This window comes from Corvus moneduloides, chromosome Z (assembly GCF_009650955.1).
Source record: "Corvus moneduloides isolate bCorMon1 chromosome Z, bCorMon1.pri, whole genome shotgun sequence".
In the NCBI taxonomy this organism is placed as follows: domain Eukaryota; kingdom Metazoa; phylum Chordata; class Aves; order Passeriformes; family Corvidae; genus Corvus; species Corvus moneduloides.
The window spans coordinates 23740455-23764333 of record NC_045511.1 but is presented as its reverse complement, the minus strand read 5'-3'; the positions used below and the strand labels follow the sequence as shown (position 1 = coordinate 23764333).

Sequence of the window (23879 nt, the reverse complement as noted above, 5' to 3'; positions counted from 1 at the left end):
AATGTGGTGAGCACAAAAGGCCAGGTCTCAGTGCAGTTTCCTTCAGTTTTAAAGTACGCAACTGCCTCGGATAGGCTATTTGAGAACATGCCCTTGTCGCTAGGACTCGTCACACAAGCTGCACTGTTTTGCAGGCTAACCACGGCGTGCCGCTAGGTGCTCCTGACAACTAATCTTTTAAGTATTTTGCTTTAATCCCCAGTCAGAATTAAGACGCACAACAACCACTGAACCATTCCCACCCCGCACCACCTCCCTCTGACCGCCCCCTGTGAACCGTCCCCACACAACCCGCTGCGCACCGCCCCCTAGCGGCCCCTCGGCACCACGCAGCGCGGGGGCGCCCGAACGGCCCCGTTGGAGTTCCGAGGGAAGGGGCGGGGCGCCGCCTGTCCCGCCCACCGAGGCACCGAGAGCGTGGCGGCTCCGCGGCGAAGGGGCGTGGCCGGGGCGCGAGGCTCCGCCCTCCGCCCTCCGCCAATGGGGGACGGCGCCGTGGGGGGCGGGGCTGCCGCAGGCCCGTGGGGGGCGGGGCCGGCGCGGAGTTGCCGCAGCGCCGCCGCTTGTAAACAGATCCCGCCCCACGTGACGCGTGCGGTGCTTGCGCGGGGGCGCCGCTCATTGTCCGCGTTCGTGACCGGCGGGTCCCGCGCGGGGAGCGGGAGGAGGCGATTCCCGTCCGCCCTTTCTCCCTCGTCACTCCGGTGGGGAAGCAGCGCACCCTCCCCCTCGTACCCCGGCCGCTAAGATGGCTGGTGGTGGGCGGTAAGGCGGCGCGGGGCTGCGGAGCAGCTGACGGGACGGGAGCGCGGAGGGCGGGTGGCGTGTGCCCGTGTGCGGAGCCGCGCAGCGCCATGTCCGCCTTCGCCCTGGAGGAGACGCTGGAGGCCGACTGGGTGGCCGTCAGGCCGCACGCCTTCCAGGAGCGGGAGAAGCACAAGTTCGCTTTCATCGTGGCCTGGAACGAGATCGAGGGCAAGTTCGCCATCACCTGCCACAACCGCACGGCTCAGCGCCAGCGCAGCGGATCCCGCGAACTGCGCCGCGGCGGCCCCGAGGCCGGAGCCACCTCCAAGGCCGGCGGCCCCGCGGTGCGCAAGGACCCGGGGCCGCCCCGGGGCTGCGCCCATCCCCGGGCCGAGGCGCTGCCCAAGAGCCCGCTGCGCGCCAAGGGCAGCCCGGCCCGGAGGCCGCAGCGCGGCCCGGAGGCGGCAGGTGCCGCCGAGGAGATCGAGGTGCTGGAGCTGGGGAAGGAGGACGTGGCCGCCGCGCTGTCGCTGCCGCCCTCGCCGCCGCGGGCGGGCGAGCTGGGCGCTCCCGACGCGGAGCCCGCGGGGGAGGAGTGCAGCTGGGCCGGCCTCTTCTCTTTCCAAGACTTGCGGGCCGTGCACCAGCAGCTGTGCTCGGTGAACTCGGAGCTGGAGCCCTACCTGCCTGCCTTCCCCGAGGAGCCCTCGGGCATGTGGACGGTGCTCTTCGGAGCGCCGGAACTGTCCGAGCAGGAGATGGACGCTCTGTGCTACAAGCTGCAAGTTTACTTGGTTCACAGCTTGGATACCTGTGGCTGGAAGATCCTTTCACAGGTGCTCTTCACCGAGACCGACGACCCCGAAGAGTATTACGAGAGCCTGAGTGAGCTGCGACGGAAGGGGTACGAGGAGGTGCTCCAGAGGGCCCGCCGGCGCATCCAGGAGGTGAGGCTACTGCCTGGTCCAGATGCCCCCACTTCAGTGTGGCATTTAGTTTAATCTGTGACATCTTTTTTAGTCGTGCTTTTCCTTGTTTTCGTTGTCCTGTTCCTTAGTGAGAAGATGAGGCTTAACCTTTCCAAGATCTCCGGGGCCAGGATTTAAGGAGGTGCAGATTTCCCTACTCCTCTGAGTGTGGCTCAGTACCTTTTTCTGTGCAATCAATTGAGGGTGTTTTGTAAATAAATATCCGATGGATTTGGCAAGGTCTTCGTCCCGTATATTTGTTCTTGCATTGCCTTGCACCAGGATGTGTTGGGGTCTGAGTTTTTTCTGTTAAATGAGAGCAACAACATGTGGTGTTTATTTTGACAGTACAGTTTAGGCATTTGAGACCAAAAAATTCGAGGTTTATACGGGCTCTGGGTGCTGAATCTAGTATTTATATAGCGAGATTATGTTTTCCAATGGAGTTGGAATAAGTACAACTTTTGTTTACCTGAGAAGTTATTAGAGTTGGGATTTTTAAAAAGAGCTAGCTGTCTGGTCCTAGTGGGTATTTGCTGTGTTGTTCTTGATATTGTCTGTCAAGACTTGGATATTGCAGGACGCTTCATGTCTTTCTTACACTGTGTACTGTTTTAGACAGAGTAGTTGAGGATGTCCGTTGAACTAACTTCTAGCATCAGTATGTGAGAATTTTTACACCTTCTCGGTCTTCATGGACTGAGTTGTATGAGGACCCAGATTTCCCCAGTATAAAATGAGAATTCTGCACTTGTTTTTGTGCATCAGTGGCCTTTGTCCAGAATGTACCCGGACCTATCAAGGTGTGGCTATGAGTATGAATCCGGTTACACTATTCTTTATTTTTGCAAACATCATCTTAATTCTGTTGTGGATATAGGTCAAGTTTGGCTGCTTCAGCTACCACGTATAGCCTGCCAATATTCTTTCAAAAAATGTGTGGTGGTGATCGTTTTTTTGCTTGATGGGGTGTGAGCATATCTTCTTGCTCTCTGATGGCATAGTTTTGAGTCTGTAGAGTTCAGGCCAAGGTTTTCCTTGGTGACTGGAGTTACTGAGTATGAGAAAATTGTAGTATCAATGATGTAATCACGGTAAGAACATCCAAGTATAGCATTGCCAGTGTAAAAGTGTATTTCCGAACTATTGCGTTAGGGTATGTAATTTTGATTTTTTTTTTAATGTCTATTTAAAGGACTTAATTAAATCTTGCTGTGTAGTGTACAATTGGAAATTAGTCTGATAAGATTCAACAGTAGTTTTAGTCCACAGAATATGAAAACATACCATCTTTCACAGTTTTTTTGACTGTATGAATGCTTGAGAGTGTCTGCTTAGATTAGACTTAGCCTTCAATTCAGCTGTTTTTACAAGGAGCTGTGCAGGATAAAAGAAGCTCCTGTTAAACATGTGGAATTTAGGAACTAGATATCTAACTCGAGGGATGTGGTGTTTTTGAGGAAACACTAGTTAGGAATTACTGAGAAAGAACTATTTGTTTCTTGGAGAATCTCAATTTCTGTTTTGTTAGTACCAGTACTACTGGCAAAAAAATAAATTGGTTCTCTAAGCTGCATCATTTTATTCTCTGTTAATGTTCTGAACTTGGTGCAGATAAAATGGCAGAGCCTATGTATGTATTTGACTACAGTACAACCTTCCTTTCCCGTGGTAACCGGTCTGGTAGTGTACCTAAAGTCAATACAGCTGTACTTCTGTCAGTTGTGTAAGTCGATCCTTCTTTAATTAAAGGTAGTTCATGTTTAAGAAAAGAAACCATTGGAATGACCTGCTCTTTCCCTCTTGGCTCTCAGGTTTCTCTTTTCCTTACCTGTTAGGGGTTTACTTAGTCTACAGGAAATGTCTTTATTTTAAGCAAATACTGATCCTCTTTGTCATTGCAATTCTAAGCAAATGAAGCAGTGGATGATGGGCACTGCTTGGTATTTCTGAAGTAAAGGTTTTTGTAGTTTGAAGAAAACCTACTGAATCCATGTAGTATCTCACACTTAATTTCCTTTTCCATCTGTGCTGGAATTCTGTCAGCTGATAGCAGGAATGTTGGATCCAAGCAATTTTAAACAATTTTGTCTCTTACAAGAATTTCTTGGGAAAAGAGGAAGTGTCTGAGAAGCATGGGTAACCAGAATGGTATCTAGGAGGGAATGTGAAGGGTCTTCATTAATGTAAAATTGTCCAACTCCGAAGACCTTGATTTAGTGTCTTAAAATGTGCCTCTGGTTTATAGTTATTTCATGTATCTCTTCTATTTCCCCGGACAAATTCCCCTGTGCAGTTATGCTATTACTTGAGAAATGCTTGCAATTTCTCTTGATTTGTATTCTTTGGGGTGGAAAAGCAAAGTGAGCAACCAAACCTCATGTTCATTGTTTTAAGCATCCCCTGCTTGGACATTGCTTGCTTTCCGTAAGTTACACACAAGCCAGTTTATTTTCACAGCAGTTAGTAATTGTTGCTTTTTGTAACAGTAATTTTTATCTCAGTCCGAATTTTAGTCCTTTAATAAACCATAAGAATGTTGCAAGTAGAAACAGATCCAAGATGAGTAAGTAAAATAGTTGTAGAGGAACTCTGTGACCTGGGATTCCTTTCTTCTGCCTGATTTGCAGTTTTGAAATAGCACTTCCTTTATTTTTTTCAAATAAAACTATTAATTTTGGAGTAGTTGAGTAATTTAAAGTAAAAACTTGTTCATTAAGTTTATACCTGTTGAAAAAAATCCTCAGGTACTCAGTTAAAAGATAAAAAGATGTTATTGCAACAGAGAGTATATAATTGAATCCTTATTTGGGATTGCAGCTTCCTGGGCAGTATTTCCAAAACACTAAACTTTGTGTCAAGAAGGCAGAAAAAGTTTGCCTCTGTATTCTTCGTCTTGCCAGTTTCTTCTCTGTGTTCTTCCTACATATAGAAGAGTTGCTCTAGGCTAAGTGTACATGTTTGTAAATTTCTGTGAGTTTAGTAATATCAAAAATGGTGCTGTATCTCTTTGTCCATTCTGTGTTCTCAAAAGGCTGAAGGAATATTTTCCTGAATAAAAAGTGGTGTTAGTTTAAATTATGATCAGGAGGGATGGGTGGCTTAGTCATGCCCCAGCCACATTTCCTTGTGTGCTCTTGCGTAGAGAGTTGAGGGTTTGGGAAGCGGATCTGTACGTTACATGTCTACTTCAGCATCTTTGAATTATCAGCCCTGTTGCTGTTCCATACAGCTCTTAGTTGCCCTGGTAGACTGAAATTTTGTGGATGACAGTCTATAGGATCTTGAGTGCCAGGTATAAAACTAGTCAGAAGCTTTCTTTGGTTTTCTTTTTCCTTTATAAAAGCTATGAATTCTAGTGTTTGCAGGGAAACAAATACCATTTTGTATCCCTGCTCTATGTGTCTTCTTTTAAGTATTTTTATTTAATATGGAAGTTCAAAACACTTTTAAGTGCCTGATTAAATGTTGAAGTAATTCTGGAAGTATCTTATCTTCAGTGGCTGACTTAAGACTGCCTTGAAAGTGAAGACCTGCTGCTCTTTTTAATCTCCATCTCCTGTATAGTGATGTATTTGATAAGTATGAGAATAGTCCTGAAAACCTTTATCTTGTGTTGCTTGACTTAATTTTCTTTTGATTCAAAGAGCTAGAAAGGCTAAGGAAAAACAAATCTATTTTGTTACAGTAATAACTTGTATGGGAAGAAAATGTAGGGTTTTGGAAAGCTATTTGGTCACTTTATTTCCTTCATTAATCAGATAATTTTTTTTTCTAAATTACTTTTTCATGTTTAGTTGGCAAGTTTATTTTTGTTTCAAATGAATTACATATGCTTGTCAAATTAGAGGAAGTGGCAAAGAATTGGTTCAGTTATATGTCATGGAGTTTCACATTTGTTACTTTCCAGCGTGTATTTCTTCAATATTGTCACTCATTTCTCTTTATATCAAAAAAGGTAAATAATATCCAGTAATATTTTGTTTTGTCGAAGCTGTTCTAATATATTAGTAATAAATAATATTCAGGATTGTCTCAGTAACTAGGAGAATTTTATTTCATTGTTTTTGGCCATATGCATAGAGTTCTAAAGTAAATGTCTATATGGTAGGTAGTGGGGCACTGTAACAAAAGTGGAAGGTTTCCAAAAGTGTTGTGACTGGTTGCTGTTCAGTGATCTGCATCTAGGCACAATGAGATTTAAGGAGAGCTTCAACATCAGACTCAAAAATAATGCAAAAGTAAATATAAAACATTACAAAAAGTATTCAGTGTTCCAGTAACACAGAAAAAATGTTAGCAGCAGTAGTGTTCCCATCAAAACCAATGTAACATCCTTATATACAAGAAGAAGGAATGACTGAATATTGTATATGAACTGCAGTAATTAGGTTTAGAAAATACATAAGGTGTTTCAGGACGGAGCAGAACACTTTGGGTTAAACGTTGGGAGCACAGAGGATTAAAATAAAATACTGTGCAGGTTTTTTTTCCTATTGACATGAGGAGAACATTTGGGAAATGCTGAGCATTTGGGAAATCCAAGCTACTTTTGTTGGAATGCTTTTTTTCCTACTTATTATTTGTAGATAGCACTGAATTTTAAATCCTTTGTAAATAAGCTGTTTAAGTGCTGAACTAGTACTGTAAGTTAGTACTAACCAAAATAAAATGTGTCAGCTGTAGGGTATGCTCTGTAGAACAGGCAGGTAGCCTCCAAGCTCTTGAGAGGCACCTACGTGGTATTGATACTCTGGTTAGTACTGAGCTACTGCTACTAGTGCAAGCTGACAATGACTACTGCAGCTGTATCCAAAAGTCAGAGTACTTAAAACAATGTACATTTTTTCAAAACATGGGCAACTTACATGTACACAAAGAAAATGGCATTGACTTGAAAAATTGGATCTTTCTTGACAGAACTTAAATCTTAGATGAAAAGTAAAAGCACATTCTGTAGAATATAGCAGTATTAGTTAGACGGCCTGGACTTAATGTTTAGAAACTGAAGACAGCAGCTTCCCGGTCTCATAATTAATTTCCTTATCCAAATACCTGGGAGAGGGAAAAAAAAAAAGAAAAAAAAAGCAATATATGGTCTTTTTAACTACCTAAAGTGAGATTGGGGAACCATTTATGTCTTTTACTTGGGAGAGTATTCTGATGCTGAGATAATTTTACTTGATACTCACCTTGTTTCCGTAGATGCAGTGATAAATTTTCCTGGTTTTTGTTTTAAATTTTTGGTACCCATTTACAGCATTTTCATATGACAGAATATTTTGAAGAGATGTGAACAACCCATGTAATATATGTTCTATAATCCATCGTGCTACTCAGGATTCACAGCTTTCTTAATTTTTTAGCTTTTTGAGATGATATTGGGTTGTACTTTCTTCATGTTTACCTTTGTCTTGCATATTTTTTCTCATTTTTTTTCACCATTATCTTTTCTCTTCAATTGAATGTCCTCCCTTCAAGTAAATGCTGTTTGAAACTGCTTTCTTAAGCCAGTAACATTTTTTTCCTCTCCTTTTCTGGCTGACATAGTGTTATTACCCAGGCAGGTTTGGAATTTAGAAGCAGATTCACTCTAATAATTTAATCTTTTTATGTTTCCTTCCTTAACGTGACAAGACACTCTACAAATATCAGGGAGGATTGTGTGCTTTACATATATAAATATTGCTACCACAAAGCTGAAGAAGGCATTGAGAAGCAGAGATTTCTGGAAATGACTACATTTTTTGTTTTTGAGTATGTGCTTTTAACATTTACTTTTTAGTATTATTAGAAACATAGCATTGCAATGCACCAGGATATTGCTGTTACTGGAGAAAAATTCAGTTGAAGTTAGGGCTCAGTCCAGCAAAAGATGTATCTGCCAAACTTCACTTTTGGAAGAGATGAAAACCTAGACGTCAGAAATATGGTGCAGAGAGAAGGAAGATAGGACAGGAGGAGAGGGAAAATGGTATTTTAAGGATACAGAGCATCACCGAGTTAGTCAATATGTATATGTATCTGTTTTGATGAGAAGACAGCTTCCCTGGCAAGCCAGACTTTGGAAATGTAGATAAAAATAGAACACCGGTGATATATCAGCATGACTCCCCTCACCAGTCACAAAAGCTTTCAGTTCTAAGAAAGTTACTTTCATTGGTAAGACCCTATCTCTGGGTTTCCTTGCTATTTATTTCTGGGTGTAATATTTTTGTAGTAATATCAAATGTATGGTTGTGAGTTTTTTGGATTACTAATGGCAAACATTACCCATTCAGACAAATCTGAACACTTGGTGGACTTCTTTGTTTAGGATTTGCTTCTGGAAGGGTGTTAAAAAACACTTCCAGTCATTCAGCAAACCTTTAAATTTTGTTTTAAAGGAAGTTGAGTACTTCTGATTTCTTAAATGCATAAAACAACCCAAAATGTTTATTATCTACTGTTACAATACTTTTCAAAATGCATTTGTAGGCAAGTGGTTCTGACCTTCTTTTGGAAAAATGCTGTGATATTGGTGTGATGGAACTGGATGGTTTTGGTTGTTTTTTTTTTTAATCTGAAAAATGTAATTTAAATAAACAATTAGCATTTGTTTGTGGTGACTTGCAGACAATTTGTGTGGGTCATCTAAAATTGATAGTAACACAACTATTCACGCAACAGTATTGCATCATGACTTGTTTTGAGCTACTTTAGGGAGAGAGTGTTGTAAAAGATTTTCAAAAACTTAGAATCATAGATTATTATGTTAGAAGGAACCTTACTGTGTTTTCTAGTTGAACCCCATGCTTAAAATAGAACTAGTTTGGATTAGGGCTTTCTTTTTTTTTAAAGAAAGCCTGAACTTTAAAAAACATTGCATGTTTTATATCTGTTGTAAGGAAATTTTAAAAATGAAGAAGAAGAAGAAATGAAAAAAAAAAAGAAATTAATGTATTAATTAAGTTGTGAAACTTTCAAGGGGGAAAATCTGTAGATCAGGTCCAGAAGTTTCTAAAAGTTTGTAATTTTTCTATGGTGTAAATAGTCTTGTGGCTTCAGAGCCCAAAATCTTTAGTCTTCAGTAGTGTATTAGTTATTCATGATCATCAGATGTCCAAATTTTAAATTGTATCATTTTGTCACTTCAGAGTAGTATAATTCAGAAAATATTGATATATGAGGGGAGGTTAAAAAAATCCCAAACTACTTGCAATATTGGAGGTGTTCTGGAAGAGTTGAATAAATAGGTAAATGGTATGTATAATTTCAAATGTGTTTTATCATGCATGGTTTTTATTTCACTATAACTTTTAAATTGAGTATCCTTTCCCATTCATTTCTCCCTAAGAACAGGAATAAAACCAACCCAAACAATTAGCACCACTGAATACAAGTCTGTGTTCCCCTGGTGCTCATATAAATTGCTTTTCCCTGATACACTGTTCTGTTATGAAAGTGATTTAATAGCTTGTAATTTACTGTATTTGCTGTTAAGGTAGGAGGAAAATGTGCATGATACAGGATCTAAGGATTGTCTTGATATCTTACTTAGCCTTTCGTTATTAATAGTGGACTGTAACTATGTTCTCTCTACTGGGCTTTTTTTGGACATATTCAGCTTTTAAATAAAATTCCCGTTATTTGAGCTTGGAAACTTTAAAAATTGCATTTAGGGATGTGAAATGTTGTTTCTTTAGGCCTGCCTGTCCATGATTTCACCGTTGGATGAGGTGCTGTAGAGGCTGAACTCTACCAGCATTGAAAGAATACACAGAGAGCCGTTTGAGTTACCTCGCAGCTGTCACCCACCTTAAATTAAGGAGGTTCATCAGCTGTGTTGTTGAAAGGAGTTGAAGAACTGGATCATCAGCTTGCTAGTGTTGATGGGGGGGATGCTATCACTTTCTGTCCTCCCCCCATCAGCTTTGTGTTCCTTCCTGTTCTGCTTCTCTGTTCTTGTGGTATGCTGATTCAACTCAATAAATCTCAGTAAATTACTCCAAGAGAGACTACAGAGTAGTTTTCTGCCAGATGCTGAGTTAGTTTGTTGAAGGATCTGAGAAATACTAAAGCCAGTGAAGTGGAGGAGAGGGCACCTGAGACCAGAAGGAACATGGAATCAAAGTAGACTGTGAAGAAGAGAGGCAAGTGGGGATGGGAAGTAGAATCTTCTTTTGATAGGAGCAAGCTATTGGGTCAGCTTTAAAAAGCAAATTCACCTACACAAGTACTTAGAATCTGGTGTTATCGTAATGCTTTACCTGCTTTGAATTAGATTTTTAAAAGTCTGACAGTAGACTTATCAGACATTTGAGAGTTATTTGTTACCATGCCAAATGCATTGTAAAACTGCTAAAAGTACTAATTCAGTGCTGCTGATCTAATTCCCATGAGCTGACTTCACAGTGAAATTGATTGAACATCTTCAATTTTTTTCTCTTCCCATCAAATGTTCTTCTTTGTTTTCATAAAAGAACGTTTGCTCTTTACTGTAGATGGGTGTTTGGTTAGGCCTGTGTCCTGACATTGCAAACCTTCCATGAAAGATTTTAAGACTAGCACTGTAATATGTGGTAACTAAATGTATTTGTTGTATGCAAATCTTAGTCTGTTTAGATAGTTGTCAGTTTTGAGTATCTTGAGTATATTTTCCTGACTAACAGCATGGTTCAGAAGCACAGAAGAAGATAATCTGTGGACCAGAAGTTATAGTATTTTATGGCACAGCCTGAGCACTTGTGTAATGTATGTTCTCAGTCTTCTGACTTGCAGAAAAAAAAATTACTTAGAACTCATTAGGATACCTGTAAAGTAAGTTCTTTGCCAAGCCTTCAGGGTGGGGCGTTGCCTAGAAGTCTTTTTGTTCAGAGTTACTATGTTCCTAACTACCAGTGATTCATTAGTGACTTTAGCTTTTAGTTATTTTGCACCTTTTCAAAGGAAAGGGGTCCCAAAATGCTGTAATAAGTCTGAAATACAGATCTAAACAGATCTATTTTATTAATCGAATTATGTTACAATGTAAATACCTATTTCTGTGTTACTGACAAGAAAAGGAAAACCTAGCGCTCCTGTATAATGAGTGCTCCGATGCAGTTAGCCCTTGTTTGCTATGACTTCTATGCTAGAGTAATACACTAAATTCGAACTAATACCTGGTATTTATAAACACTCATTTGACATGACAGTCTAACTCAGGAGTGGCACAGCCACATCACAGCAAGGTATGGTGACCAGACAAGTACCAGCTAAAAAAACGCCACATGGTGTTACATGTTTGTCTTCTTTACAGGGAGGGAGATGCGTAGTTTTTAATTGTTGACGTCTCCCTCTCGAGCTTTCAGAAGAGATCTAGTGTTCCATATGTTGTTGTCAGAGCTGACAGCTTTATGCCTGAGCCTTGTGATTTTCCAACAAGTTACGTATGTACATACAGTTCTGCGGAGATTTCTGTTTAGAATTTTGTGTGGTAGAAATTGCATTGTTCAGTAATGATGCATACATGGAAGTAATGTTTTGGCTCACTTGGCTGCATTAAAATACTGCTTCAGTTTTTGTCACTCAGTTCAGTTCTCTTCCTTTTCTGTGGAGTTATATTACCGGTAGTATGTTGCAATGAGATGTGTTTTGGTAGGCTGTGTAAATGATCTGGACAAAAGCAATTGTTACTGTCCAGGAGCTGTTAACCTGAGTATAAGTGAAGATAACTGATAGGAGTGAAAAGAAGCCTAGCAGTCTGCTGGTCATATGCTTCTGGGTTGCACTCTTGTGGTGGGTAGATTTTGTCCACCAGGTGCCCACCAGGGCTGCTCTGTGACTCCCCTCCTCGGCTGGATAGGGTGAGAAAATGATAGGGTCAAGATAAGGACAAGAAGAGATCACTCACCAGTTACTGTCACAGGTGAAACAGAATCATCTGGGGGAAATCAATTTAATCTATTGCAAATAAATCAGAGTTTGATAATGAAAAGTCAAACCAAATCATAAAACATCGTTACACCATCCCTCCCTTCATCATGGGCTCAACTTCCCTACTGATTTTTCTATGTTTTCTCCCTGGATGGCATAGGAGGAAAGGGAAGCTGGGTTGTGGTCAGTTCATCATCTGTTTTCTTTACCACACCTTCCTCTTTGTGCTCTTCCCCTGCTCTAGCATGGTGACCCACCTACAGGAGACAGACCTTCATGGACTTCTGGCAGTATGAGTCCATCTCATGGGGTGCAGTCCTTGGGGACCAGACTGCTCCAGTGTCTGTCCTCCATGAGATCATAGGTCTTGTCAGAAAACTTCTCCAGCATGGACTCCCTCATTCATGGGGCCACAGGTTGCCAAGAACCTGCTCCCGCATGGGCTCTCTATGAAATGGTGTTTTACTTCAGGGCTCATCCATCTGCTCCGGTATGGCGTCTTCCACAGCTTGCAAGGGAATCTCTACACTGGTGTTTGTAGAACCTCCTCCAGCTTCTTCTTTACTGACCTTGGTGTGTGCAGAGTTGTTCCTCTTACCTGTTCTTGCTCCTTTCTTGGGCTTCAGTTGTTGTGCCAGCAGTCTTTCCCCATCTTGAATGCATTATCCCAGAGATGCTATGTGGTTGCTGATGGATTTGGCCTTGGCCAGTGGCGGGTCCATCTTGGAGCTCACTGGCTTTAGCTCTGTTGGACATGGGGGACACCTCTGGCATCTTCTCACAGATGCCACTTCTGTAGCCCCCCTGGTACAAAATCCTTGCCACCCACCCATAACATCTCTGCATACATGTGCTGAGGTACATAGGCTTGCTGTGTGCAGGTAAAGGACTGTTTTAAGTAGTGTTTAAAGGGGAATAACATAGTTCATTTTATATTAGCGGCTCTTCAGAGAAGCCTAGATAACACATCTTATGGACATGTTGTTTCTTACTTTTTTGTGTTTTAAACACCCCATGTTTTGCTTTCCAGTATCTTTGTTGGGTTCTCTTTCGTTTGCGGTTCATTTTTTTTGAATACATGTGAACTTGGATCTTGTTTGTTATGTACGTTTTATGTGTGCTTTTGGTTTAATTAGTTGAATTAGCTCAGCTCTTCTTTAAACAACCATTTAAAAAACCTTCTCCAAATGCAGACAATAAACTTGGCAGTGCACTTCAAGTCCCTGTCTTCAGAAGCCTCTTTGAAAAAAACTGGACACTTTTTGTGCACTCAGTAGGTGGTCAATTGCTGTGTTGTTTCCAAATAAGTTAGTATGGAATTCACTTGTTTTTTATCTTTTGTAAATCTTAAGAGGTTAGACAGATGTGGTGCTGGATCCAGCACTTCCCATGCTAGTCAGTATTATCTAATTTATTTATGACATCCTCCCTCCGTATCTAGATTTTGCATTCTCTTAGATGATTTCTGCCCTAGCAGTAAAATGTACTTCAGATCTGTGTGGGAGAGTCAGGCTTTGGTCTGTTACTGCTACAGTAATGCAACTGATCTTTTTTTACTACAAAGGTAAGGATTATTGATGGCAATGCAATCATGCAAACAGCTGGATGTCCTGGCGAGTCTTAAGCTTTTAACTATAATGGGTTACGTTTAAGTACAGGATCACATGTTTGTAAGAGTGAGAAAAGCAGTTTGCCTGTAGTGAAGATTTAATGTAATTGAGGCTCGTGCTTATTGTCAGGACATGTGGGAGTGTGTTTGCTTTTAACAATGATTTTTTTGTTTAAAGAGAAACAGTTCTAAGCACGTTCTGATGCAAAAAAAGGGTTGCCTTCTAAGTTCAGTTGCTAAAATTTTGTATACAGGTTTTATGTACTCTGTAGCTTTACTTCTTTATAACTCATTGTCTGAGGCTCATTGTGGAGTATTTCCAGTGCATCATCAGGAGAGTTGAGAATTTTACTCTTAGGACTGCTGTTCTCAGGACAAAGGATGGAGTATCTAAAAACTACTCTGCAGTACTCCTCTCCAACAACAGCTATCCACAGTTTTACCCGTGAAACTGAATATGCTTCAATTTAAATCTTCAGAACTCTTCTTGGAAATGGCAGGTAATACTGTCAGGCATCTCACAATCTAAATTCATAGTAAAATAGGGTATTCTGTAGTTATTTTAGAACTATGAAGGAGTTTAGGAAGATACTGAAAAATATCTTTATGAATGATTTTATCTAAAAATGGTTATGTGTCATATCACAATGTTTTTACAAAATGCACCAAAAAATAGGAGCAGCAGGGAAAGTTTTGGGAGTATTAGCGAAGGAAATATAAGACTTGACTCTTCTGTGATTAAATCAAGCTTTGGATTATGCTTCCAGCTGAGGTCAACCTGCACCTAATTACACTGTCTGCTGTAATGCTTTTAAAGCTTTTTGAACAAAATTTTAAAAATACAGAAGACAGAAATAATCTTTATTATATAGTTCAAATATATGTGCTGTTAAATTGAAAAAAAAAAAAAAAAAGTGTTTCCTGCTGGTTAGAGTGTATCTGCATAATAGTTGCCTAAAATATATGGATTCGTTTAGTTGTGAACAATGTAACATCTGTGAAACATGATTCTTAAAATAAATGCAGCATTCAATGGGTATAGAGCTAGTCAGGCCTGTACAGGATGTTACTCTGCTCTCCTCCACCCACTTCTTTAAATAATATAATTTAAAAAATTGTGAAAGTCAAAAATTCATACTGAGACTGTTGAAGTAAATGAGCAGTAACACTGAATGTCTGTGCTGAGAACGTCTTCGCTGGGGCATTAAACATGCCACAAAAATGGTTCGTGTATTTTATGCCAGCAGCTTGAAAACTGCCTGGCTTTAATGTTGCAGGTTGGTCTAGACACTTGGCTAGGTACTGATTTAGGTACTGCCTGTGTGAAAATGGGAGTATACAGAATCAAACTACCTGTGAGTCTGTGGAAGGCGTGGTTTCCATTATGACATTAATTCTGTGGCTAGTCCCAGAATCCCAGGTATCTAGTAGTCTGAATACTATCTGGATGGCAGCCAGCTAAAAAATGCTTCAGCTAACTTTGATCTGGAACAGGAAAGCTCCATCAGACTCTGTTATAATGGGAGGTGCTCTGTGCAGCCAGTTTTTCACCATCTATTTCCCGTGTCAGTGCCCCTTCCAGGCTGGTGGCAATAAAGCACCTGGACTCTTCATCCGGCTTACAAGGCTCTGTCTAGAAGTAGAATCAAAGCTACTGTGGTCTTCTGTTCATACCACACTGGGTTGTTAAAGACTTGGTGATTGGTACTCACTCCAGTTCCAAAATGTGAGAGAGAACAGTTCTGTATTCCTTTAAACCATTTATACAGAATCATTTAGGTCAGAGAGGACCTTTAAGATCACCAAGTCCATCCATTAATGTAGCACTGCCAAGTCCAAGGCTAAACCAAGTCCTTAAGTGCTACATCTGCACATCTTTTAAATACCCCCAAGGGCTGATGACTGAGCCTCTTTGCTGGGCAGCCTGTCTCAGTGCTTGACAATCCTTTTTGTGAAGAAATTCTTCCTACTATCCAATCTAAACCTGGCACAATTTGAGGTTATTTCCTCTTGTTCTGTGACTTGTTGTTTGGGAGAAGAGACCAATCCCCACATGGCTACAACCTTCAGTTAAAAAACAAACTGTACATTTAGTGAAGGAGTAAGACTCCATTAGGATTAACCGCAGCAACCTCCAGCCTGTATTGGGCAAGATTAGGGAAAAGGGTTGGCAGTTGGGAAGGTATTTCCAAGTGCTGTATTAGCTATACCATCTTATTACCTTTTGTTTAGTAAACTTAGAGTTGATTTTTATAGTTAGTTCATGTAGTTCAGGTGAACTTTCCTAGAAGCTAATCTACTCAGCTTGGGAAGACTGGATATTTGCTGAAAGGAAAATACACCTTTTTGAGTGGGGTTTTAAATTAGGTATTGTACCATTTTGAGAAGTGCTGTATCTAGAAATCCCATTTCATTTTTTGTAGGTCTTTCCCTCCATCTTTCTTCTCTTGGGGAAAGAAAAGTAGGCAGCACATTGCATATGGAACACTACAGTTTTTCTGCTTCCTGCTTTCCTGGTAGCTGCTAGGGCGAGCAGCAGTTTTTAACCAGGAGTCAGATATTTTGATTTATTTAGGCTAATCTTAAAAAACTTGTTCTCTAGACAATTCACCACTTCCATGAAAGGCATCTTGATGCCTTTCTTGTAGTGAGGGTCCCAAAGCTGAACACAATATTCAAGCTTTATGTCCAAGGTTAGTGTTTTTCCATGAAAATGGGGTCTGAATAGATGGATGGGTGTAATGAGGCTGTATGTTAGAAGTACTCTCAGGCTGGTTACTTTCCTACCTGTTTTGAAGAGTAGAAGAATTACTGAATAGCTCATTGATCTTTGCATTAAACCAAATAAGATGATAGCCTTTGGTTTCTAAGTAATTTTTCATGTTTCGTTACATCTTTTTTTTTGCAACTGCAGATTAAATGAAATTTTGTCATGGTTTTCATTCAGAAAGCCCTCATTAGTCACAGGTAATTGATTCTGTGTGCATCGTTGCCTTAGGAACAGAGAATGGAAGCTTACCTTGTGTTAATAGTTAAAGAATATATATCTATAGTTCTTTATTAATTGCTTATGAATAACGTGCCATCACTTCTGTGTTTGTTTTTTTATTGAAGGTTTGGTATTTTTGAAGGAGTTGAGAATTAGGATTTGATTTGATTTAGGTTTTGGGTAAACCCAACAGCAGACTAAATAGGACTGGACACAGACAAGACCATGAAGTTATACCCATTTACTTACCTTTTGTCTGCACAGGAATGTATTGATAATTCATTATTTTATCCTTACTGATTTCAGGGATGGACATGATTTTTTTTCTGAACAGCCAAGTAGTTGTATGTAGCTACTAGTTTTTAGTGTCCTTAAGATGTCTTTATACTATACTGATAGTCATAAAATTGAAATGGTCCTTCATTTCTTGGCACTTTCACTCCAGCTTGTGCAAAGTTGTGCCTGTCTACCAAAATACCAGAACTTTTAAATAGGCTTTAAGAATGGGCTGTGAATAAAAAGAAAAAAGCCCCTGCATTGTAATGTTCTGTCCCTGGAATAAATTTACCTAGGATTCCCCTTTTAATGATATTTAAATTATTAAATTTTCTCATATTGTCATTTTTTGTTGCCCTCTAGAATTTGTATCCTAGTGGAGTAGTAGGGTTTCATTATGAAACAAAGGGGTAAATTTATTTAATAGTAAGATACTAATAGCCTAAGCAACTAAAAGGACATTGTCATGTACTGGTAGAGCTACTCTACCCTCTTGCAATGGGTGGCTTGACAAGAAAGATTTAGTAGCTTGATGGAGAAATAATTACAGCCTAGGGACTGCAGAAGGATTTCTGATTGTGCCTGGGGAAGGTAGGAGAAAGGTGGTATATGGCAACTTTGCTTTTAGGCTCTAGTCACATGGAAGTGGAGCTGAGGAAGATGGTGTCTTCTTAGACTAGATGGTTAAAACAAATAGTGAGTTGGAATAATGTGTGAGATTCATGGGGGCTTAGGTCATGAGTCCGAGAGTATCTGGGTTGCTATAGTTTTAGGTTATGTGTGTCTAACACTAAAAGTTAATAAAATGCTGGTTTTAGAGACTGTATGCCCAGTGGTGGTGTTCTCAGTGAGAACTCAAATGCTAAAAGATACTGTGTGCTACTGGAAGAATAGAAGAGCTTAGCAAATGACTTCGCGATAGGAACAATTCTCCGTGTGAAATTGTTCAGGTAACAAAACAGTTTGCCTTGTGCTGCTGAGGAGTTTCACATCTGTTCTACATGGTCTCTCCCAGACCTTTCTTCTCTGGTAAGCCTTAATAAGGGAAAGCTCTTCCTGTCTTTTCATGGAATCTGACTGTTATTTTGATGCTGAACGTGTAAATGAAGCCACTGTGAGCATCTCTGTGTTCTGCCCTGCATCCTCTCTCTAGCCTTCTTTAGTGCTTCAAAGGTAGAGTTACAAACCTTAAACAAACTTTCCATTATGAAGAAAAAAATTTTTCTTACCCATTCTGGTAACTGAAACACAGTTCACTATACAGAGAGTATTTCACAGATGGCTTAGCATCCAACTTGAATGAACAAATAGAAGATAGGATGTATTTATTCCACAGTGTTCCTAATCTTCGGTAAGTTTAAATAAACTTGGACTGTGAATATATGCTTTTGAGATGATAAGGACAAGAGACTGACTTAGAAAATGACGTAAGAGGGGAATTAATTTCAGGTAGTCTTGCCTTTGTAAAGACATTAAGTATTCCACATGTCTGTATGAGATTAGCTTTTATTAAACAACTGAATATTTTTTATTAGAAATGGTGAAGCGTTTCCAGCACCATGTAAAGTCTGCTCAGGCAAATGCTGAAAATAGATGCAAAGGGAGCATATACAATAAAAAAATCATACGTTGTATCTAGTTTGTACAAACATGCGAATTTTCTGCTTCATAGGCACTAAAAGACAGAACAGACAGACATTGATGTTGTATTTTCTTATATGAATTAAGGTAGTTTTATACTAACAGCTAAGTATTTTTTAAAGATTATAACAAGGTAATTCCCCTTGTAAAGTTAAAATTAATGAAAACTTCATACATTTGAAGTTTTTTGATTAAACTTTCTAGGAAGTTTTGTTTTGTATAGATGCCTCTCTGTGTCTGAAGCCACACTGATGTGGTGGGGGCTGTGTGGGTCTAAATAATAGACTGACAAAAAAACACAAAACCAAAAATTCTCAAAAATGTAGGAAGTTCAAAATGCAACTCCTCTTCTTGTCTCCTTTTCTATCACTCCTTTTCTCCCTGCTCTGATACTCGAAAGTGGGAAGTGTCTGAAGTAGCATACCGGATTGCTACATTAAGTTGTTGTTTTAAGTTGGTTTTTTCTGCTGTCTTTGTGCTCATATTCATTACCTTCCAATAATTTTTGGAAATGAAAAGATCCATCTGAGTGCTGGTCAGTTAAGGTTGTCAGAGATGTGCTTATACTTAACTGGTTAAATTGAAGATTTGTTTCCGGGACTATGATTGTTTTGTTTTGTTTTGTTTTGTTTTGTTTGTCCGGTGATTTTGTGGGAAGGAGAAGATGATGCATGAGGATAGGCTAAAAAATGTTTTTTAAATTACTTTCACTTTTAGCAGGCATGTTCCAATATTTTCATTAAAACTCATACTTTTTCTTCAGCTTCTGGAAAAACATAAGAATACAGAAAGTATGGTAGAGCTGCTTGAACTGTACCAAATGGAAGATGAGGCCTACAGTAGTCTTGCAGAAGCGACCACGGAGCTCTACCAGTACTTACTGCAACCATTCCGAGATATGAGGGAGCTTGCGATGCTTAGAAGACAGCAGATAAAGGTAGGGCAAAGGCAACTGAGATTCTTATTAATTGGGAAGTTCTGCTTTTTAGTTCCTATTTACTAGTTCTGTTATGCGGTATACAAAGTGTTATTTTTCCACTAGATGATGACCCTATTTTTCTGGGCTCTTCACTCAGATGCGTGCTTTTGAAGAGTGAGGACGTCTGACATACATAGCTAAACGCTGTCTGTTTATCTTACTATCTTACCCTTCAAATGCATGGCTGAATTAAATAGGTCAAACTTAAAATTTTGTGGTTACTGGGAATATTGAGTAATATATAAAATACAAAGAGATGTGCAGTATTTATACTATTGTTAATTCTAGAAGATTACATAGGAAGTTACTTTTCATTTTAGTTTCCTGAGATTATCTGGTGAACTGTGGGAAGTCAGTAGCTTTTTATGTGATGTTGCAAAAGACTTAAACACATGGAACCATATTAAAATATATAATTTGTTGTAACACTTGAGCAGTATATTTTCCTAAGAGCTAAAAAAGCCATCTGAAGAATACCACTTTTTGGTAAAATTGTTCTAGAATGAGTGTTTGTTATATTTGAAAGTAATTCTGATCTTGAATGCTTAGCCACAATTAACCAATGTTGTCTTTATTGCATCATAGAAGTACTTTGGATAAAATTATTAGTTCCTATGCAGATTATTAAGACTGCAGCCTTCTGATTCTAAGCTAAAATTTTGTTTCATTTAACTTTTATTGTAAATGTAATTTTCTCTCAGCTTGACACCTAGTTCAATTAGCCAACATTATTTTTACTATTTTCAACTTAAAAACAGTGTTTCTCTCTGATTTTGAGAAAGAATGAGGGAGGGAGGCAAAAGGATTTACGGTGTACTAGTTTTATTTTGATTGTGTGCCTAAAGTAATTTTTCAGGAATCTCAGCAATCTTAAATGAACTTGGTTTTATAATGTGGTGATGTTTTAACTAAAAGTGCTTTTTTTTTCTCGTGAATGATAAATGTTGCTGCACAGAGAATTGTCACGAATATTTTTTTAAGATGTATTACACAGTTGAAGACTATAAACATGACATTTATTAAAAAGCATTCTTCAAAGCATGATGAAATAATTCCCATTTTATTTGAATTAATAGTAGAGAAAAAGATTGTTTGTTCTTTTGTAAAATAAGAGAAGGTAAATATTACAATGAGTAGAAATACATATTAAGAGTTGTGTTTTGCTCTGTTTCGATTTTTTTAAACCTCAGTACTCTCTTGAATTCCACTTTTAAAATGCATCATTTCATATTCTTCCTGAAGTAGTAATGTTGGTAAACTTCAGAGGTGTGTTCTGTGGTTGACTGTTTTAGTTGTATGGAATTTCTTCTAATGTACATTATATTCTCTTCCTAATTTGGCAATTTTTGAGTTAAAAAACTTGGTCATCTGTATAATGCAGTAGAGAAAGATGCCATCTCTTGTTTTTCCTTTCATCGTTTGAGAGAAAGCAGTACTTGTATCTATGATGACAAAACATATATTATACTGGGTAGCTAGGGTTGAAGAAATGGTTTATAAATAGAACTTGTGCATGAAATGGTTTGTATTAACTTGTTGCATATGTTTTTCTGGCAGGCTTTAATGTTTTAGACGTTTTGTGTATTAGGTATCTGTTTCTGATTTGTGGGGAAGTTGTTTTTGTTTGGTTTTGGGTCTTGGGGTTTTTTTTTAAAGAATTTGGGAGGTTTTAAGTATTTTAATCAGATTAATTTTGTCAGTTTTCACAATGAGTTTAGAAGGAAGTTAATACATCACCTGTAATCTTTGGGAAGAGTGTGTTCTCCTTTTGGAGCAAGACATAAAAATTGGAATATATCTCATCTGGTGTTAAATTTCTGCTGTTCTGTGAAATTTTAAGGAAGATACAAGCCTACAGGAGGCAAGGGAGAAACAAGTTCTGTCTAATCAGTGGAAGCTTTTTAGAGAAGGACATCTCTATTGTATCCAGATTCCTTCTTTGGAAAAGAACCCCACCAAACAACAAACCAAAAACGAAACAACCCAGAATGAAAATTCATAACAAAGTTAAAAAACGTGTGGAAGCTTGGAAATGTAGATTACTGTTGCCCATGATAGAATCTTGGTTTTTTATATATTTTAATTTGATTGTACACTAATTTGTCAGTTGTATTTGCTTCATTTAGTGTAAAGGATGGAACATTTAGGTGTGTGAGGAGTCAAAGCTGTTTTGTGAAGCACTTAAATATTTCTAGATTTGAAAAACAGAATGAAAAAAGTATAAAATCATGAAAGGAGAAAAGGGTAGGTTGTTATGAAATGAAATGTCACTGTGGAGAAGTAACTTCTGATGACATTTTTGCTTAATTATGGACTAGTCATCTGACCCTAGAACAATGTGTTCAGTAAGTGATGTGCTTCTCTTTTTTGGGCTTCCAGCATCAGAAACCTGGTTTTGTTTATATAAATGCTCTCTGTTTGTAAGCGCTGCTCAAATCCATAGGGACTTCCCTCCAAGCATGTCAAGATGCTTACCAGATACCATGCATTCTTGAAAGAGCTGAGCACTGCAAGCACAGCTGTGTTTTGGACTTAAATCTTTATATGTATGAAATCGGAACAACCCTTGATTGCCTCAAGGCCTTTATGAGTGACACAGAAATAAAAGCCAACTTGTAATGAATGGTATTATCAAATTGAGAAATGCCTATCAAAGAAACAAGTCTGTACTCATTTCAAGATTAAAATATAAGATACACTTAGTAGACACACTTTGTGTTTAGTATGACTGTATTTTGTAAGGTAAATGTGAAAAGTTGTATTGATAAGCCAGCCAAACAGTCCCTATGTTCACTGAATGCTGGAGAGGGCATAATAAAGGAATTGAAGGTAGTGTTATAATTTATATATACATAAAAGCTGGGCTGAATTTGTGTAGACATTTTCTGATTTAGTTACAGACTGTTGCTGGTTTAGTTGTGATAGTATGTAAAGACATTCAACCAATGAGTTTTAGCATGTTACTTTTATTATATGGGTTACTGGACCTTTTCTTCCGATTTCGGACTCTCTCATATTATATAGGCACCAGGCAAGTGAAGCTTGAAATTCAAATGATGTGTTACATGTTTTGGGCTCTCTGTATATTCTTCCAAGAATTGGGAAGACAACTGTGAACGTAAAACCACAGGACAAACAATGTTCATAGATTATTTTATCTAGCATTAGTGTTGAATTCTAAATGGAATTTAAGATACTCTTTTTTTTAAGAATTAGACTACTTGGGAACTAAGAAAAAGTGTTATATTTTTGATTCTAAAAAATCACATTTATGCCCACAATGTTTTCCTTAATCAAAATAAATAATTTCCCTGTGAAAATTTTGCATATTTTTTTGTATGTGCAGAAAACACATTGCCATAGCAGGAAAGTGGGAGTTAGTAGACATCAGTAGCTGGAAATACAAAGGCTAACTGCTTCTGAAATTTGGAAAAATCAGAATAGATATCTCTGCTCTGGTACCCTTGATTTCAGAAAGTAAATCTAAACTTTGTCAGATCTTCCATATGCAATGCTGAGTTCTTCAGAAAGTATGGAGGGGCGTGACCAGTTAATGGTTGATACTTGGCTACAGAACTACTGACAGTTACTGTGATCAAGCTTTAAGTCCTTTAAGACTAAGATATGAAGTATTCTTTGATACAACCAAATCTGGTTATTTAGAAAAGAAAAAAAACATATTTCAAAAAATAGCTTCATGGGCAAAACCCCAAAGCCTTTTGTTTCTGTACAGCTGTGTTCAACAGTTTTCATACGGACAAAGAAACTACCTTGCTACTTAGAATTTTAATGGCCTTGTAGTTGTGGACAGTACTTCACAGTCATGATGAATAGGCACCGGGTTTGATCGAATGCCAAGTGAAATCAGTGGGAGGCCTTCTTTTTTCATGCTTGAGGGGTTTTTTTGATGTCCTGGTATTGGACTAAAGATAAAATGTAACAAATTGCTTCACAACCTACATGTAGGTGCCAGCAAAACTTCAAAACATGCATTCTTGAAGGTCTGAGTTGAACTGGTTTTGCTTAACTGGGAACTGATAATATCTCATTACGGGTGAAAGCCTAGAGCCACCATTACCTCTCAGCTCATCTCCAGGAAATAAGAACATTGAAAGCTTATCATATGTTAAATACATTAAACACACTCTTAGCTTCGTTGCGTACGTGTTAATTATTCTTACATGTTAGTTCACATGAATGTGGGGAGATTTTGGACTTTAAATACATTAATATTGAGGTCTAGCACTGGAAGCTAGAGATTAGAGCAGCATATACGTTGTTAATTCATAACACCCTGCTTTTAAAAATTTTGGAATCTTTTATTAGTCTGCTTTGCTTCATTTTCAGGCTTGCTTACGCAGATTCTGGTATATTAAAATACAGCTCTGGCTCAACTGTATGTGGATTTGTTTATTTAATACATGGTGGTGAATTGCAGTAGTGAACTTTATAACAAATTTAGCTTTGATTTATGCAAAATTAAATACTTAGAAATAAATTACGTTTTATTGAATATGTAAAATTTTGGTTAAAAATTAGTTTCATGAAGTATGAAACAAGTCCAAGGGAGAAGAAATTTAGTGATGAGAATAGCTAGCAAAACTGAGAAAGTTATTTTAAAAAGTACTTACAGAATATCCTTTTTAAAAAGTCTCACAATCACCTGAAGATGTTTTGGAGAAGGGAATGGGTTATCAGTACTTCACACTCTTGATTTGGTGTGTTGCTCCCATACATCAAACAGATAAATTCTGTGTTACTAAATCCACATTT

At 38.7% G+C, this 23879-nt stretch overlaps 1 protein-coding gene across 2 annotated transcripts in view; it reads left to right on the top strand.

Moving 5' to 3' along the window:
* Positions 1-529: 529 nt before the first annotated feature.
* Positions 530-23879, top strand: part of JMY (junction mediating and regulatory protein, p53 cofactor) — a 69583-nt gene continuing 46233 nt past the window's right edge. For both annotated transcript variants that reach the window (XM_032095986.1, XM_032095985.1), the window contains exons 1-2: positions 530-1694; positions 18891-19064. In XM_032095986.1, coding sequence (XP_031951877.1) covers positions 855-1694; positions 18891-19064 — 1014 coding nt within the window. In that variant the 5' untranslated portion in view covers positions 530-854. The remainder of the gene's footprint in view (positions 1695-18890; positions 19065-23879) is intronic.